Raw genomic sequence first — 16,506 nt, forward strand, 5'->3', positions numbered from 1 at the left:
GGTCCCTGTCCATATGGGCCAATCCCAAGCACCACTTGTCCCATCCCTACCTGCAAAGGAGCCTGAAAACAGGCAAGACAAGGAGCAGGAATATCTTGGAGCCCCTTTATTGGAGGTGCCCAGTCAGGCAGCCTTGAATCTCCATCCTTACAGCTCTTCCTGCACACTTGGCTTCTCCTTCACCAAGTGTTTCTTCTGAGGGCCCTGGAGGGGAGCAGAGAAGAGAGTTTGGTGTTAGGGACAGACAAACCTGGCCTGAACAGCTGCATCTGGGCTGTGGGGAGCAGAAATGCAGCTCTGGCCCCTTTCTGCTGTGCCAGGCTGCTCCTGGTCCCTGCTCCCCAAATGGGAACTCGGTGCCACCATCCACCAGCCCCCCTGAGCCTCCATCACCCTCCTGGAACAAGGAGTGACCTGTCCTGAGCCAGGCAGGGAATGTGGAGGGGAGCAGCAATTGGGATGATGAGTGTTTCCAGGAGGTGTTCCAGCCTTTCCACAGCGGGAAAGCTGCTGAGCTGCTGCCTGAGCCCTGGAGGAGGCAGGACCTCCCTCAGCCTGAGGTACAACTCAGCATCCAACTCAGCACAGCCTGAAGCTAAAAAATGGGCTTGTCCCAGAATGAACAATCCCATGGGAGTAGATGGCAGGAATTTCTTCTGTGCCTCAACTTTCAGCCAAATGTGATGTTTTACCAACAGAATACGTGGGGGAAATGGCAAAGAAAAGAGCTGCACCCAGGAAAAGCTCCTCCTGTTCCCAGGATCCCCATCACAGCAGCTCAGGGCTTGCAGTGACACACAACAGGCTTCTGACACTGAGCTGAAGGAAATCAGCTTAAGCTCTAAAGAGCTCTGCAGAGGCACTGCCTAACCAATCCCCCTCCCAGCACTAAGGAGGCTTAGCCAGCTTCACATGGCATTTCTGGCTGACAGGCCAGATCCAGACCCAGTTTACATCTGCGTGGGATCCAGGCAGTTGTTTCTTTTCCCTTCTCCTTCTCTCTCTCCTGGCTTACTCAATGTTTCCTCCATTTCAGTTCAGACTTGCACCAGCCTGGTGTAGGCTGCAAAACTATTCAAGAGACTGCTTGGTTTGGATTATTTAATTTTTCTTTATGCCCTGCATTTAAGAAAAATACACTACTTGGCCTTCTTGAAAACTTCTGACAAAAGAAACACAAATTTGCACTTGAATTTGACCCAAACTTTTTTCCTCTTAAGAACTTTACAGCTATAAATCATTCCAAACAAATCAAAGCAGTGCACAATTCCAAGTGAAAGGGACCATATGGCCAAGGCAGTGCCTGCCAAGTTAACTGCTTGTTTAAAACTTCCCAAGGTGAATGGGAACTGGTTGACCATATGGTCTATTATTTGCTAGTTGGGTTGTCTTGGATCACTCACACAACCATCATGTTCTTCCTTCACATAATTTCTGCTCTGTGAACTAAACTCATGGCTGCCTTAATGCAAGAGACTCTCAATCATTCTTTTGGCTGTTGTTACATAGGGAGGCAGATCATGGAATCACAGAATCCTGGAATGGTTTGTGCTGGAAGGGACCTTAAAACTGATTCAGTTCCACCTCCCTGACACGGGCAGGGACACCTTCCACTAGGAGGTTCTTGGTTGGAGTCAGTCAGTTGCTTTAGCCCCCCAGTGAGGAGGAGCCAGCCCAGGGACACTCACCATGAAGGCTCTCTTCTCCTGGGCTGTCTGGAAGCGACCGTGGCCGAATTTGGAAGTGGTGTCAATGAATTTGAGCTCGATGGCTTCATGAGCCCTGCGGCTCGTGTGCACCAGGAGGGACTGCAAAAGGAGAGTCACAGCACATCAGGATTGTCATCCCACAAAATCAGGACAGCTGCTCTGCTGGAACAGGGCTGGGATATTCTTCAGACAAATGTCTGCACAAAACTCTGCATTCTCAGAGCAACACCCTGGTGCTCAGGTGGCAGATGAAAGCTGCTCTTTCATTTCTTCTCAATTCAAGGTTTCATTTCTGAGCCACTCAGGGGTTTGAAGGTTCTGTCTGCAGAGAGACTCCACCCCCTGCACACTCCACAAACCCTCTACCTGCCAGTGGTCCAACCACCACACTCATGTGGCCCTTGCCCTCTGCAACACAGCATCAAGGATCTGACCCATCTCCCTGCCCAGCATTTGGAGGGTTCTCCAATGTGCTCCTGGAGAGCTGCAGCCCATCCCTGCCAGCACTGACCCGCTCTCACCTTGCGCAGGGTGAGCACGCGCTTCTTGGTGCCCACGACGCAGCCCTTCAGCATGAGGAAGTCGTTGTTGACCTCCCCATAGTGAGGGAAACCACCCTGTGGGGAGAGGCAGAGAGGTTGGAGGGCAGGAGAGCAGGGTGGGAGGACACCTGCCCACAGGAGGGGTTTTCCAGGGTAGTGCTTGACAGTCCTTCCAGCTCACAACATTTTACACCCTCTGGGTTGCCTGCAGAGAATCACAGAATCCTGGAATGGTTTGAGTTGGAGGGACCTTAAAGGTCACCCACCCTGCCATGGGCAGGGACACCTTCCACTAAGACCATCATGTCAGCCATGCTGAGTTGTCCCAGCTGGATTCACCAAACAAGAGCTGGGAAACCAGAACCTGCTCCCTTCCCTGCAGGATGGGGGTGAACAGAGAGCAGAGCTGGCCAGAATCCTCATTAATAGCTTTTAATACACAAACAAGAATTTTTAAACCAAGTAACAACATTTATCTGTTAAATACCAGATTTTTAATATGATTTTTTCTTCTTTTTCTTTTGACCAAGTTCTCAGTTCCCACCAAAAGTTAAATGTTTAGATCTACCAACAAACTTAAAAAAACATCTCACAGGGGTCATTTCCCATGTCCAAAACATGAGGAAAGGAATCACTGCATTTCTTGCAGTGAATTTCCTTCAAATCCCTTCCTACACAGCTGTCTCCAGACAAGGAATTACATCCCTGGCTTGGACTCCTGAGCCACTCACAGCCCTGTTCCCCTCTGCCCTCACCATAGGAGTGATGGTCTTCTCGGTGATGTCGTAGTGGGTCGAGGCGTTGTTCCTCACCACTTTGCCATCCTCCACGTGGATCCCACGGCCAATGCGGTAAATCTGGGAGCAGAGAGGCAATGGAGGTGGGCACATTCCTGCCCCTCTCAGAAGCACACATAGAACCATGGGGTGACATGGTTTTCACCAGGATGTGCCCTTGAGCAAGGGAAAAGCGCCAGGAGAGACATGGAGGTCTCCAGGGAAACATCTGGGAAGCTGGGGGGAACTGAGAGCACCATGAAGAGAAGGCTGGAGACAGGGTGGGAGGCAGGGAGGGGTGTGGTGGCTGGGGGAGGCTGTACCTTCTTGTTGATCTCGGTGCGGTGGTGGTAGCCCTTCTGGCCAGCGCGGGCGATGGAGTAGCCCACCCGGGCTGGGTGCCAGGCCCCGATACAGGCCACCTTCCTCAGCCCCTTGTGAGTCTTCCTGGGCAGCTTCTTCGTGTGCCAACGGCTCGTGACCCCTGGAAGTCGGAGAGAGGGAGAGAGGGAGGGAGGGAGAGTCTCGTTGCTCTGCAGTTCTCGGCAGAGACAGTGTTGGAAGTAGAGCTGTGAGCAATGGGAGAGGCCGGAGCACAGCTCTGCTCTCACTTTCCATGGCTCTGGTCACACTGGGATGTGTTCCATGCACTCACACAGGAACACCCACACCTCTGCAATGTGGGGTTGGGGAGGAGTTCATAGAATCTGGGAACCCTGGAATGGTTTGGGTTGAAAGGGACCTTAAAGATCACATATAATTCCACCCCCCTGCCATGGGAAGGGACATCTTCCACTGGGCCAGGTTGATTTATGTACTGACAGTGCCTCTGAGCCTCCTGGGAGGACTCTGAGCAGAGCAGACAACATGGCCTTTACTGCACTTAATCTCAGGGACAATCTTCCCATCAGAGGTTACCTGGTCAAGTCTTTTTATCTACATCAGGGGTGCCCCTGTTGCACTTTTCCACTGCTGGAATCCCTGAGGTTAAGGGAACCAAGCTCTGCTACAACAGAACAGGATATCAGGCTCGAGGTCCAGAGACTCTTCACTATTCCCTGTGCAAAAACCTGGGGGGGTCTCAGTGTGGTTGACACTCTCTTCCCCCCAAACTCCCCTGTGGGCAGTGCCCTGTGAGTAGGACAGACTGAAGCCCCTGGCAAGGCTGTCCCTGCTCTGTACCTTTCATGCCGTGCCCCTTGGTGACACCGATGACATCGATCATCTCGTTCTGGCTGAAGACACTGTGCACAGAGATCTGCTTCTCCAGCCGCTCCCGCACCCAGTCCACCTTCTCGGGCACCGTCCCCCCGTTCAGCTGGATCTCCATCACATGGGCCTTCTTCTGCCGCAGCGGGAGCAGCTTCATCTGCACCACACGGGGCTTTGGGTGGGGTGCTCCCCTCGCCCCTCAGACAGGGACGGGGAGGCTGCGCTGAGTCACTCACACCCTGTGTGAGCAAAGCTGCCCCTTCACCACCTCCTCTACCCACGCTCAGCCCCTTTCACAGCAGCCACAGCCTTGGGGCAGCAGGCCTTTGGTTCTGGGATTCCTTGGAGCCAACTCCTTGTCCTTGAGCCTGACCACCCCATCTCCCAGTGCAAGTGCAGGTGGGAGCTGGGGCACACCCTCTCTGTCAGGAGCACAGGGAGGGGCCCTGTGCCAACCTCATCCTACCCCAAGAGCTGAGCACAGGAGTCACAGCCATGGGAAAGGAGCCCATCACCAGGGCAGGCCCTGAGACTGGACACTGTGACCAGGCTGGATGCTGCTCCGTGCTCCGAGTCTGTGTCAGCACCTCTCCTCTGCTCCTGCTCCACCTCTGCTTCCAGACTGAGCAGTTATTTTCTAGTTGCCACCAAGAGCTGCCTCCAGTCTCTCCCAGTTCCACCTCCCTGAGAAAACCCTCTGCCAAACCACCCCAGTGGGACATTGATGGTCTGTGCCAGCCACAAGTGAAGCCTTGAGCCAGCTCAGCTCTCCCCCAGACTCCAAAGCAGCCCTTAACTCCAGGGATCAGCATGAAAATGGGACCCTGTGTATCCAGCAATCAGCATCTGGCAAAACTCTGCCTGCCTGTGGGGTTATTTTTGCCCAAACCATTTGACACCAGTTGCTAATTTGAGGTGATCATGGGGCCCAAGGTCCGTTGCTGACACAGGGCTCAGCACCTGCCCAGGCTCTGCCCTCCTCCTGTTTTCCATGGGTGTGTGGGGTCCCCAGAGTGCCCAAACCACAGCTCCCAAGGAAGTCCTGGAGCAGGAAGGTCTGGAGGCAGCTGGAAAGGTCAGCCAGCACCTCCCATGGCCTGCTTGCCCCATCTCATACCCCCTGCCCACTCAGTCTCCTGTGACCCCACCAGACCCTCCCTGATCCCACCTCCAGACCCTCAGCACTCTCCAGAGCTGAGGAAGACCCTGAGCCCCCCTTGTCTGCTCCAGGGGAAGGCCTGACCTGTGTGTGCATAATGACACGGATGACCTTGCAGTACTTCTTCATGGCAGCAAAGTCCTTCTCCAGCTGCCTTTTCCCAGCCTCATCCTGCCATTTCTTGCAGTACTTGGTGAACGCCTTCTTCTTGCTCTTGTGCCTGTGACAGGATTGTTTTAACATCCAGCAGAGCTGATGAAGGGCTTGTGCACCCCGAGATGCTGCACAGGGGGCACAGCTCACCTTGCCAGGCACCTCCTCAGAGCCAAAAGGAGGTACCTCTGGGTACCTGAACCTCACCTGACTGGCAGGGCCTTGAGGTGGGAAGAGGAAAGTGGCTAATGAGCTGTGAAAAGGGCTCATCCAAGGGGAACTCAAACCTTTCTGCATGAGGAATCCAGTTGTCTCCCACTGACTGGCTCAATGCCATCAAAAAGAGGCACAAAATCAGACAGAAAACAAGGATAGGGGCTTGTGGTGGGTGAGTCTCCATGGCACTGCCACAGGAGATTCCTAGTAGGAAATCACAGAACAGCCAGGCACTTCCCTGTGGGTACCTGAACCTCACCTGGCTGTCAGGGGCTTTGGGTGGGAAGAGGAGAGTGACTGAGCCATGAAAGGGGCTGACAGGAGGAAACAGGGATCAGAGGCGTGTGGTGGGTGTGTCTCCATGGCACTCTCACAGGAGACATAATTCCTGCTGCAAGAAAATTCGTGTTTCCATGGTCCTCTCTGCTGGGAGGGGATTTGGGGTGTTGGTGTTTACAAGGGCCGAGGGCCACATTCCACCTCAACTTCCCCCCTGACAAATCTGGTTTTGCTCCATTTGGTGCCTCAGCTCCAGCATCCCAGTTAACTGGGGAGCAGAGGAGCCCAACCTACACGAGGGAAAAGGAACCTGCCATATGATATTGTGGAGAGAGCTGACTTTGTCTGACTATTAGAATAAATTTGCATATGCATATGCTGATTCCCAGCACCAAGCTGTTTGCAGTGTCTCTGTGCATGACTAAACAAGCAGCAGTTTCACTCCACTATGAGCTGGGCTGAGCTGAGAGCCTGTGGAAGTCCTACAAGGATCCCCTCACACACAGGCCCCCAGGAACCCTCCCAGTCTGGGAATCAGACTGGAAAAGCCCCCCAAGATCGAGTCCACCCTGTGCCCGATGCCCACCTTGTCCCCCAGCCCAGAGCACTGAGTCAGTCCTTCCTTGGACACCTCCAGGGATGGGCACTCCAAACCTCCCTGGGCAGCCCCTTCCCGTGTGTAAAGCCCCTTTCTGGGAGCACATACCAGTTCTTGTAGAAGCGTCGCCGACACTCGTCACTGATGTGCTCAGCAAAGACAGTCTTGAAGTTCCTCAGGCCCTTGGGGGTTTCGATGTAGCCCACAACGCCCACCACCACCATCGGGGGGGTCTCGATGATGGTCACAGCCTCCACCTCCTCCCGCTTGGACACCTCTGCAAGGCAGCAAAGGGCAGTGGTGCTGGGCACTGGCACCATCTGGGAGCAGGTCATTCCCTGGAGGATTCATGCTCAGGCTGACACAGGGAGTGCTGGGGGTCTGACAGCCTGTCCCAGCCTCCCCATCTCCCAGACCACCAGTCACCATCCCAGTGTGGGCATTTCCCAGAGCCCCCACACTCAGCTCATGCCAAGGTGGCCTTTGGCCACCCAAGATTTGGATATCCAGGAGATGACCTGGAAGCTGTGTGCTCCACCAGCCCTTTCCCTGGAGATTCCCACCACCAAGCCCCCCTCCCTCACTTCCCCCCTGGCTGTGGGTCCCTGCCTGCTCCAGCCAAGCCTTACTGAGCCCAGGCCTGTGCACCTCCCGCACAGTGTGGGTCATTCCAGCCTTGTAGCCCAGGAAAGCCGTCAGGTGCACTGGTTTGCTGGGATCATCCTTGGGCCAGGCCTTCACCTTCCCGCGGTGCCGACGGCTCCTCTTGTGGGGCAGGAAGCCCAGGTGGCCATGCCTGGGAGCAGAGAACTTGCGGTGGGACTGCAGAGAGGGACAGCAAAGGTCAGGTTCCCTCTTGGGCCCAGAAAACAGGACAATGGGAAAAGCAACAAAAGCCACAACAGGCAATCTCCTCTTTATCAGGACAGTGCTGCAGGGATGCTCTTCCTTGACTCCAGCACAGGAACTCGTAACTGGATGGGATTTTGGTCAAGCTTCCACCATGTGCATGGAAGAATTTCATGGAAAACCATAGAACTGTTTGGATTGGAAGGGACCTTAAAGCCCAACCAGTGCCACCCCCTGCCATGGGCAGGGACACCTCCCACCAGCCCAGGGTGCTCCAAGCCCTGTCCAGCCTGGCCTGGGACACTCCCAGGGCTGGGGCAGCCACAGCTTCTCTGGGCACCTGTGCCAGGGCCTGCCCACCCTCCCAGGGAAGGATTTATTCCCAATACCTAAACTAAACCTACTCTGTGAGTGTGGATTTACTGTTTCTGGACAAATTATGCCAATTAAATAAAAAACACAATCTCTCTCCTTCAGCTCCTGTGTGAGGACTTTGAAGGAGTGACACGTTCTTTACTGGTCTGTCCTTCTGTGCTCTTGATTATAACAACTTTTATTGTGTCCTGCAGCACCAAAAGGGCCTGCTCAGAATTCCTGGGCTTTGTGTCATTGAAGCCAAATGGCACCAATGAAGTACGACCAAGGATTAGAAAAAAACAGGGGAGGATTCCCAAAGGAATTGGTAACAGGAACATGCACAGGTTCAGAATGCACCTTGAAAAACAAATTAGAAGAGGGGAATCTATAAATCCCAATCACAAGGTTATGCAGGGAGGAAGCGACATGGACAAGTTCTCAGGGCAGGGAATTGAGGGGCAGCCCAAGCAGCAAAGGGTTAGTCCTGCACCCACTGCAGCTCCCTCCTGGCTAAGGTCAGTCCCAGCTCCTGGCTCTGCTTTCTACCAAGCTTATTTTCCAGCCTAAGGGGAACTATCCGGAGCTTGACCCCGTTCCAGCAGCACTTCCACGACCAAACCCCAGCCCTGCTCTGCACACAAGCGCCAGCAGCAGAGCTGTACCGACCATGGGACGTCTTCAGTGGGGCAGCAGCAGCAAGAGAACGTCGGGGAGTGCCTGCCCAGGTTAATACTTAAGATGGTTATGGGTCTGAAGACACAAATTTAGCCGCTCGCTTCACCCGCCGCGATATTCATTTCACCCCTGGCAGGGCAGGCAGGGCAGGCAGAAAGGTCAACTGCTGCTTCTCAGTTTACACACCCCCCTCCTGGGCAGCTGGCACGGGAGTGGCACCAATTAGGACAGTTCCCAGTGGGTACCAGACAACCCCAGCTGTGAACATCTGCACCAGGTACCCAGCTGTGAACATCTGCACCAGGAACGCCCAGCTGTGAACATCTGCACCAGGAACTCCCAGTTGTGAACATCTGCACTGGACATCCCAGCTGTGAACATCTGCACTGGTCACACCAGCTGTGAACATCTGCACCAGGTACCCAGCTGTGAACAGCTGCACTGGACATCCCAGCTGTGAACATCTGCACCAGGTACCCAGCTGTGAACATCTGCACTGGACATCCCAGCTGTGAACATCTGCACCAGGTACCCAGCTGTGAACATCTGCACTGGGCATCTCAGCTGTGAACATCTGCACCAAACATCCCAGCTGTGAACATCTGCACTGGACATCCCAGCTGTGAACATCTGCACCAGGTACCCCAGCTGTGAACATCTGCACTGGACATCCCAGCTGTGAACATCTGCACTGGTCACACCAGCTGTGAACATCTGTACTGGTCACACCAGCTGTGAACATCTGCACTGGACATCCCAGCTGTGAACATCTGTACTGGACACACCAGCTGTGAACATCTGCACTGGTCACACCAGCTGTGAACATCTGCACTGGGCATCTCAGCTGTGAACATCTGCACCAAACATCCCAGCTGTGAACATCTGCACCAGGAACTCCCAGCTGTGAACATCTGCACCAAACATCCCAGCTGTGAACATCTGCACTGGGCATCTCAGCTGTGAACATCTGCACTGGTCACACCAGCTGTGAACATCTGCACTGGACAGGCCAGCTGTGAACATCTGCACTGGGCATCTCAGCTGTGAACATCTGCACCAGGTACCCAGCTGTGAACATCTGCACTGGACATCCCAGCACCAGGTACCCCAGCTGTGAACATCTACTCCGAACATCCCAGCTGTGAACATCTGCACTGGACATCCCAGCTGTGAACATCTGCACCAGGTACCCCAGCTGTGAACATCTGCACTGGGCATCCCAGCTGTGAACATCTGCTCCAAACATCACAGCTGGGAACATCTGCCCCCAGCTCAGACCAGAAATCTGTCCATCAGACCAGGCAAGAAAGACTTTGTGATTCTGACTGGAAAAGAGACTGAGGCAAGAGATCTTGGAATCCTGGCATGGTTTGGGTTGGAAGGACCCCAAAGCCCACTCAGTGCCACCCTGTCATGGGCAGGGACACCTCCCACCAGCCCAGGGTGCTCCAAGCCCTGTCCAGCCTGGCCTGGGACACTCCCAGGGCTGGGGCAGCCACAGCTTCTCTGGGCACCTGTGCCAGGGCCTGCCCACCCTCCCAGACAGGAATTCCTTCCCAATATCCCACCACATGCCCTGTGTGTTCAGGAACTCCCCTGAGGCGCCTCCTGGAGCTGTTGCAGACCCGCCTGCACACCGTCCTGTGCCAGGTGCTCCGGGCGGAGGGAACTCGGGCGGAGGGAACTCGGGAGGAGGGAACTCGGGATGCTGCGAAGGGGAAGGACACAAAGACTACATCTCCCAGCAGGCCCCGCGCCGCCGCCATGTTCCCCGCGCCCCGCCCCTCGGGCGCCGCCGCCATTTTCCCGCCCCCCCCGCCCCGTTCCCGCCGCCGCCCCCTCAGGACGCGCCGCCATCTTGTGCCGGTCCCGCCGCCGCCGTCGCGATGCCGGAGGATCATGACTGGGAGGCGTACAAGGTGCCCCCGACCCGCACCCCCGTCGTCGAGAGTACCACGTCGGTGCCCAACCCCGTGAACTTCATTCAGACCGTCTTCAGCAATGTCCTGGACAAGCCCGTCACCTTCGTCCGAGGTACCGGCGAGGGGGGATCGCTGCCGGTGGGAGTTGCGCTTCGACCTGGGGACGGGGACACCGGGACGGGCACACCGGGGTAAAGGCGTGGGGACACGGGCACCGCGACAGGGAGAGAGGACAGGCAAGGACACAGGGACAGTGGCCCAGACAGTAACACAGCACGGGCAGAGGGACAGGGACAGCACAGGGAGCACTGCAGGGACACTGACACAGGGGCATGGGACGGACACAGGGACAATACACAGCGTGGATACCGGGAGGCCGGGACATGGGACACCGCATGGACACTGCGAGAGATGCAGGGCACGGGACACAGACAAGACCACAGCATGGCCAGGACAGACCCAGGGACATGGCAGGGACACAGGGACAGACACACAGCTGGGCACAGGAGCCGGACACAGACACGGACCTGCTGCTGCCCAGGACGGAGGCACCAGGCTGGGGCAGGAGCTGGGGCTGTGCTGCCCTTCGGGGTTCGGGGGCGTCTGACCCGGCTGTCCCCACAGAGTGGATCGAGCGGCAGCAATCCAAGAACAAGTTCTATTACTACCACCAGAAGTTCCGCCGCGTGCCCGACGTGAGCGAGTGCCTGGAGGGCGACTACCTGTGCTTCTTCGAGGCCGAGGCACAGTGGAGGAGGGACAGGTACGGCTGTCCCGGGCAAGGTCACAGCTCTGGGCACTCAGCCCTGGGAGCTGCAGCATCTCCTGCCCCCACCCCATTACACCTCTCCCACCTCAGCCCTCCCAGCCCTGGACAGGGTGGCACTGGGGACCAAGATCCTGCAGGACCCCGTGCTGACATTCTGTGGGGTGTGCTCCCCCCTTGGTGCAGGTTCTGTGTCGTCTCTGGTGAGGATTATAGCACAGCCATCTTTCCCGCAGGTTGGTTGATGCGGAAATCGTGGAGATAGTCCGGGAGAGGCTGGGAGCGTGCAAGCAGAGGGAAGGACCCAACGAGTTCCAGAACTGTGCCAAGGAGGCAGAGCTGCTGAAACAGGTCACCAAGGCCTACCAGGACAGATGTGAGTGTGGGGACAGCACACAGGGAATGATGGGGGGGTCCTAAACCCAGGGAAAAGGGGAGGGTAACACACACGGAAGGCACTCCTCAGACATTGCCTTTTCTAGACGGTGACCTGGGTTACCATGGAAACGCACGGAAGTGCCTGATGAAGCAGAAGCACAGGATGATGGAGGAGAGGAAAGCAGCCCAAGCCAAGCAGGCTGAGGAGAGCTGAGCCGGTTCCCCCTCGCTCCATGGTGTGGTACCCAAGTGCATGTGGCATCCTTGACCTCTGGTGCCTCCACAATAAACGTGCAGCCCGGGCATCTGTACAGCTGGGATGTGGATTCATTCTTTGAAGAGCTCTGCACAGCCCTAACTCAGGCACCCTGGGCTGCCAGAACTGGGATTTGCTCTCTGGACCTCTCCTGTCCTCCATGAGCCACCAGAATCTCAGTGCTGCTCTGCACAGCCCTGGCCAAGCATTCCCTCTGTCTGGGTAAAGATGATGTGCCCCTGGAAATGTCCAAGACCAGGCTGGAAAGGCTTGGAAAACCTGGTCCAGTGGAAGGTGTCCCTGCCCGTAGCAGGAGCTGGAAGAAGATGAGATTTCAGGTCCTTCCGACCCCAAACCATTCCAGGATTCTATGATTTAACACACCTGCCCCACACACTGAGGCCCTATCACACCAGCCACACTTCCTTGTTCACTGATCACTTTATTCTGGTACAAAACCCACTCAGGTCGTGGCCACAGCAGCTGCCTGGGTCCTCTGCACCGACACTCTCGTGTGGGTCTTGGCCAGATGGTCAGTGAACTCCTGCAAAAAGGACACAAAACGTGGTTTATTTCCTTAATCCTCTCAGAGGTTCCTCAGCACCACATCCCACCCCCTGACCACCTGCACCAGCTGTGCACGTGGGGCAGGGGCAGTTCTACTTCATCAACATTCTAAAGCTTTCCTTTTTTCTGTCCATGAAATGTCACACTTCACCTGGCTGGCTCAGACTGAAACTTAACCTGTCTCATTGTAATCTCCATTTTTTGGGTACAAAAGTCTGAATTCCAGGGGCAGGAAGGAAGGGTAAGATCTGAGCTGCAAGTCACCAGAATGCTCTTACCTGGTAAGGAGACTTGGTGAAGACAGTCTCTTTCCAGAGGTCAGGAGTCAGGTAACTGTAGGTTTTGGAGATGGCATCGAAGGTGGCTTTGGCTGCAGGGGTGTCACACACGGCCCGTCACTGCTGCAGCACCAGCTCAGCAGTCCCACCCCCAGCTCCAGACACGCCCCCAGCTCCAGAAATGTCGGATTTTGGAAGGACAGGGAGACCACGGGCAGGTCTCTCTGACGAACACACAAACTCGTGTTTCTTTCTCTCCACATGTACGACAATCAACACCACGGCACACGGGTGCAACTGCGCAGATGGGAGACTCTGCAGTACCCAAGTGTAACCCCGTGTCTGAAATTCCCCTTTCCAGAGCTCAGCCCCTGCCGCGGGACCGACCTGCGCTGCCGGCAGCAGCCCCGGCCTCTGCCTCCCCGCTGGTTACTCAGCGCAGGTCACAAGTACCCCAGGAAGGGAAGGGGGGGTGTGTCCCTGTCGGGACAGACGCTGCCCCCGCGCTCACCGAAGTTGCCGAGGGTGGCGGTGCAGCCACGAGCCGACGTGTAGCAGTCGTCGATGCCGGCCATCATCAGCAGCTTCTTGGGCACGGGCGCGGACACGATGCCGGTGCCGCGCGGGGCCGGGATCAGGCGCACCAGGACGGAGCCGCAGCGCCCGGTGACCTGCGGGGACACGGCGGGTCACACACGGCCCCCGGACACGGCCCTGCTGCGGCCCCAGGAGCCGCCCGGGGGACACGGCGGGTCACACACGGCCCCCGGACACGGCCCTGCTGCGGCCCCAGGAGCCGCCCGGCGCGACCCTCACCTTGCAGGGCACCGTGTGCGGCTTCCCGATCTTGTTGCCCCAGTAGCCGCGGCGCACGGGCACGATGGACAGCTTGGCCAGGATGATGGCCCCCCGGATGGCCGTGGCCACCTCCTTGGAGCACTTCACTCCCAGCCCCACGTGGCCGTTGTAGTCCCCGATAGCCACAAACGCCTGGAGCGGGAGAGGAATTGTCACGGCAGCTGAGCAGGAGCTCCCTCAGCACAGCAGCCCACTGGGATGTCTCACGGATAATCCATGGAGTGCGCTCAGCAGGAACTCTCTGCTCACCCCCAAACCTTGCTCAGCAGAGCTCTCAGTCCCTCAAACCTGTTCTTCCCCTCACAGCTCATCCTTCAGTCAAACCCAGCTAAGGCTGAAGAACAGGAATTCAGTTCCCTGCTGCAGCCTCAGACTGCTCAGAAATCCCAATGATTTCCAAACAGCATTCCCTCTTCCCACCCAAACCTTCTCCCTGAAACCCCAACACTGCTGTGCAACAAGTGTAGAGACTTGGAATAATTTGGTTGAATAGACGTTTAGTTACAGTCCAATTTTTAGGCCAGTGCTTCTTCAAAGAACACCATCTGCACACACCACTGTGCTTTTGAACTTAATTCCCTTAGCAGGTTACTACGGGCTCTTGTAGGCAAATATTTACGGGTACTGCAGAAAATGGGACTTGCAGTGATTTAAATGAAGCTCGGAAGGCAGGAGAGCAGCGTTACCTTGAAGCGGGTGCGCTGCCCGGCCCGGGTCTGCTTCTGCACGGGCATGATCTTCAGCACCTCATCCTTCAGCGAGGAGCCCAGGAAGAAATCGATGATCTCCGACTCCTGCAAGAGTCAGGCACTGAGCACACGGAGTCATGGAATCCTGGAAAGGTTTGCGGTGGGAAGGACCTTAAAGCTCAGCTAATCCACCCCCCGTGCCATGGATGGGGCAGCCACAGCTGCTCTGGGCAACCTGTGCCAGGGGCTGCCCTCCCTCCCAGGGAAGGATTCCTTCCCAATATCCCATCTATCGCTGTCCTCTGGCAGTGGGAAGCCATTCCCCTTTGTGCTGTTCCTCCATCCCTTGGCCCCAGTCCCTCTCCAGCTCTCCTGGAGCCCCCTTAGGCCCTGGCAGGGGCTCCCAGGTGTCCCTTGAGCCTTCCCTTCTCCAGGTGACCCCCCGCCCTCCCATCCTGGCTCCAGAACAGAGGGATCCAGCCCTGGGGCATCTCCATCACCCATCGCTTCCACATCCACAGCAACTCACCTTGATGGGAAGTGAGAAGAGATAAATCTCCTCAAGAGACTTGATCTTCATATCCTTGACCAGGCGGCCGAGTTTGGTCACAGGAATCCACTGGCAAGGGAACCCACGGACAAGAGTCACGCGGTGGCGGCGCCCGCCGGGCCCGGCTCTGCAGGCCCGGCCTCGGGCCCGGCGGCACCGCCACGGCCGCGGGACTCACCTCCTTGTCCTCGGCTTTGCCCCCGCGGGCCCCGCGGCCTCTGCCCCGGCCCCTCCCGCGGCCGCGGCCGCGGCCCCGCAGCCCCGTCCCGAATCCACCGCGGAAGCCCCCGCGGGCCGCTCCTGGTCCTCCCGCAGCACCGGCGTCGTCCGCCATTTGCTGGAAGAGAGCGGGCGGTCAGCGGGGCCGTGGGCCGGGCCCCGGGGGCGCGGATGGGCCCGGGTGGGCGCGGATGGGGCGCGGATGGCCCCGGATGGGCACGGATGGCCCGCGATGGCCCCGGATGGGCCTCGGATGGGCCTCGGATGGGCGCGGATGGCCCCGCGATGGGCCCGGGTGGGCGCGGATGGCCCGCGATGGCCCCGGATGGGCGCGGATGGGCGCGGATGGCCCGCCCGGCCCCGCCATGGCCCCGGATGGCCCGCCCGGCCCCGGCCCGTCCCGCACTTACGTGTTCTCTCAGCGTAGAAGGCCGCGCGCCGCCGCCGCCCGGTATTTATAGTGCGCGGGACCTCGCGAGAGCAGAGCCCGGCCGTGCCGCCCCGCGTGCTGAATAAGGAATACGCCACTTGGCAAACCAGCGGCTCGCGGTCGGTTATACAGGGCGCGGGGCGGGCGCGCGCGCGGCTCCCCTATATAAGGGCGCGCGCGGCGGGGCGCGCTCAGAGCGCGGCGGGAGCGGAGCGGTGAGGGCGGGAGCGGAGTGCGGGTTGGGAACACGGTGCGGGAGCTGCCCGCGGGTTGGGAACACGGTGTGGGAGCTGCCCGCGGGTTGGGAACACGGTGCGGGAGCTGCCCGTGGGTTGGGAACACGGTGCGGGAGCTGCCCGCGGGTTGGGAACACGGTGCGGGAGCTGCCCGCGGGTTGGGAACACGGTGCGGGAGCTGCCCGTGGGTTGGGAACACGGTGCGGGAGCTGCCCGCGGGTTGGGAACACGGTGCGGGAGCTGCCCGCGGGTTGGGAACACGGTGCGGGAGCTGCCCGTGGGTTGGGAACACGGTGCGGGAGCTGCCCGCGGGTTGGGAACACGGTGCGGGAGCTGCCCGTGGTGCTGCCCGTGGTGCTGCCCGGGCCGGGCCGGGCGGGGTGTGCGGAGGGCCGGAAAGGCGCTCCGGGGGCTGCGGGAGCGCCCGGCGCGGTCTGAAAATCACTCTCGGCCTGCTGTGGCCTCCGGTGAGATAACGGCGCCCACAGCACCGGGAACGTTAAGCTTATTGCCCACGTCTGTGTGTGGGGAGTAAAACCCACGTTCCCACAGGCCCCGTGCCGGGGTCGGGATCGCGGCGGGTGTCTGTGTCTGTCTGTCTGTGTGTCTGTCTGAGCGCTGTTCTCTCCAGCAGGTGCCGCGGTGCTGCTGCGATGGACGGCGCCCCAGCACTCACAGCTGCAAACGGTTCTCTTACGTGGTTTAATGTGCAATAAAAGATTAAATGTTTAAAAGCCTGAGCGTGGAGTCTTCTTTCGTTTTCCCATCGTTCAAAAATCCCGCCTGTCCCTGGGGATGGGCCTGGGTGTCGCTTCCTCGGGGCGGGGAGGGA

At 57.9% G+C, this 16,506-nt stretch overlaps 3 protein-coding genes and 1 non-coding gene across 4 annotated transcripts; 2 read left to right on the forward strand and 2 right to left on the reverse strand.

Annotated features, from left to right (window-relative positions):
• Nucleotides 1-97: 97 nt before the first annotated feature.
• On the reverse strand, nucleotides 98-8,582 carry RPL3L (ribosomal protein L3 like). Its single transcript, XM_071571147.1, has 10 exons — nucleotides 8,517-8,582; nucleotides 7,274-7,466; nucleotides 6,753-6,921; nucleotides 5,483-5,618; nucleotides 4,210-4,396; nucleotides 3,351-3,511; nucleotides 3,007-3,108; nucleotides 2,231-2,326; nucleotides 1,689-1,808; nucleotides 98-204 (listed from the first exon to the last, which is right to left on the reverse strand). Exons 1-10 carry the CDS (start codon nucleotides 8,517-8,519, stop codon nucleotides 148-150), a joined length of 1,224 nt encoding a protein of 407 aa, XP_071427248.1. The 5' UTR covers nucleotides 8,520-8,582; the 3' UTR covers nucleotides 98-147.
• A 1,764-nt stretch (nucleotides 8,583-10,346) lies between these two features.
• On the forward strand, nucleotides 10,347-11,902 carry NDUFB10 (NADH:ubiquinone oxidoreductase subunit B10). The gene is made up of 4 exons (XM_071571193.1): nucleotides 10,347-10,559; nucleotides 11,072-11,210; nucleotides 11,450-11,589; nucleotides 11,696-11,902. The coding sequence occupies exons 1-4, from the start codon at nucleotides 10,412-10,414 to the stop codon at nucleotides 11,803-11,805; spliced, it is 537 nt and encodes a 178-aa protein (XP_071427294.1). The 5' UTR covers nucleotides 10,347-10,411; the 3' UTR covers nucleotides 11,806-11,902.
• Nucleotides 11,903-12,269: 367 nt separating this feature from the next.
• RPS2 (ribosomal protein S2) lies at nucleotides 12,270-15,156 on the reverse strand. Its single transcript, XM_071571192.1, has 7 exons — nucleotides 14,968-15,156; nucleotides 14,769-14,858; nucleotides 14,237-14,344; nucleotides 13,509-13,682; nucleotides 13,204-13,363; nucleotides 12,693-12,784; nucleotides 12,270-12,391 (listed from the first exon to the last, which is right to left on the reverse strand). Exons 1-7 carry the CDS (start codon nucleotides 15,121-15,123, stop codon nucleotides 12,311-12,313), a joined length of 861 nt encoding a protein of 286 aa, XP_071427293.1. The 5' UTR covers nucleotides 15,124-15,156; the 3' UTR covers nucleotides 12,270-12,310.
• A 947-nt stretch (nucleotides 15,157-16,103) lies between these two features.
• LOC139679691 (small nucleolar RNA ACA64) lies at nucleotides 16,104-16,228 on the forward strand. The gene has a single exon (XR_011699225.1). It is a non-coding gene; the product is annotated as a small nucleolar RNA ACA64 (small nucleolar RNA).
• The last annotated feature ends 278 nt before the right edge of the window (nucleotides 16,229-16,506 follow it).

The sequence above is a fragment of the Pithys albifrons genome, chromosome 16 (assembly GCF_047495875.1).
Source record: "Pithys albifrons albifrons isolate INPA30051 chromosome 16, PitAlb_v1, whole genome shotgun sequence".
Lineage (NCBI taxonomy): Eukaryota > Metazoa > Chordata > Aves > Passeriformes > Thamnophilidae > Pithys > Pithys albifrons.

Excerpts from the sequence above, each read along its gene's own strand:
- NDUFB10 (XM_071571193.1), top strand. The coding sequence starts at position 10,412 with ATGCCGGAGGATCATGACTGGGAGGCGTACAAGGTGCCCCCGACCCGC. Across the intron at positions 10,560-11,071 it reads GCCCGTCACCTTCGTCCGAG|AGTGGATCGAGCGGCAGCAA; the intron begins GTACCGGCGAGG and ends CTGTCCCCACAG. Across the intron at positions 11,211-11,449 it reads GCACAGTGGAGGAGGGACAG|GTTGGTTGATGCGGAAATCG; the intron begins GTACGGCTGTCC and ends TCTTTCCCGCAG.
- RPS2 (XM_071571192.1), bottom strand. The coding sequence starts at position 15,123 with ATGGCGGACGACGCCGGTGCTGCGGGAGGACCAGGAGCGGCCCGCGGG. Across the intron at positions 13,683-14,236 it reads GGCAGCGCACCCGCTTCAAG|GCGTTTGTGGCTATCGGGGA; the intron begins GTAACGCTGCTC and ends CTCCCGCTCCAG. Across the intron at positions 13,364-13,508 it reads CGCACACGGTGCCCTGCAAG|GTCACCGGGCGCTGCGGCTC; the intron begins GTGAGGGTCGCG and ends GTGTCCCCGCAG.
- RPL3L (XM_071571147.1), bottom strand. Across the intron at positions 6,922-7,273 it reads GGTGCACAGGCCTGGGCTCA|AGGTGTCCAAGCGGGAGGAG; the intron begins GTAAGGCTTGGC and ends GCTGCCTTGCAG. Across the intron at positions 1,809-2,230 it reads GCGTGCTCACCCTGCGCAAG|TCCCTCCTGGTGCACACGAG; the intron begins GTGAGAGCGGGT and ends CTCCTTTTGCAG.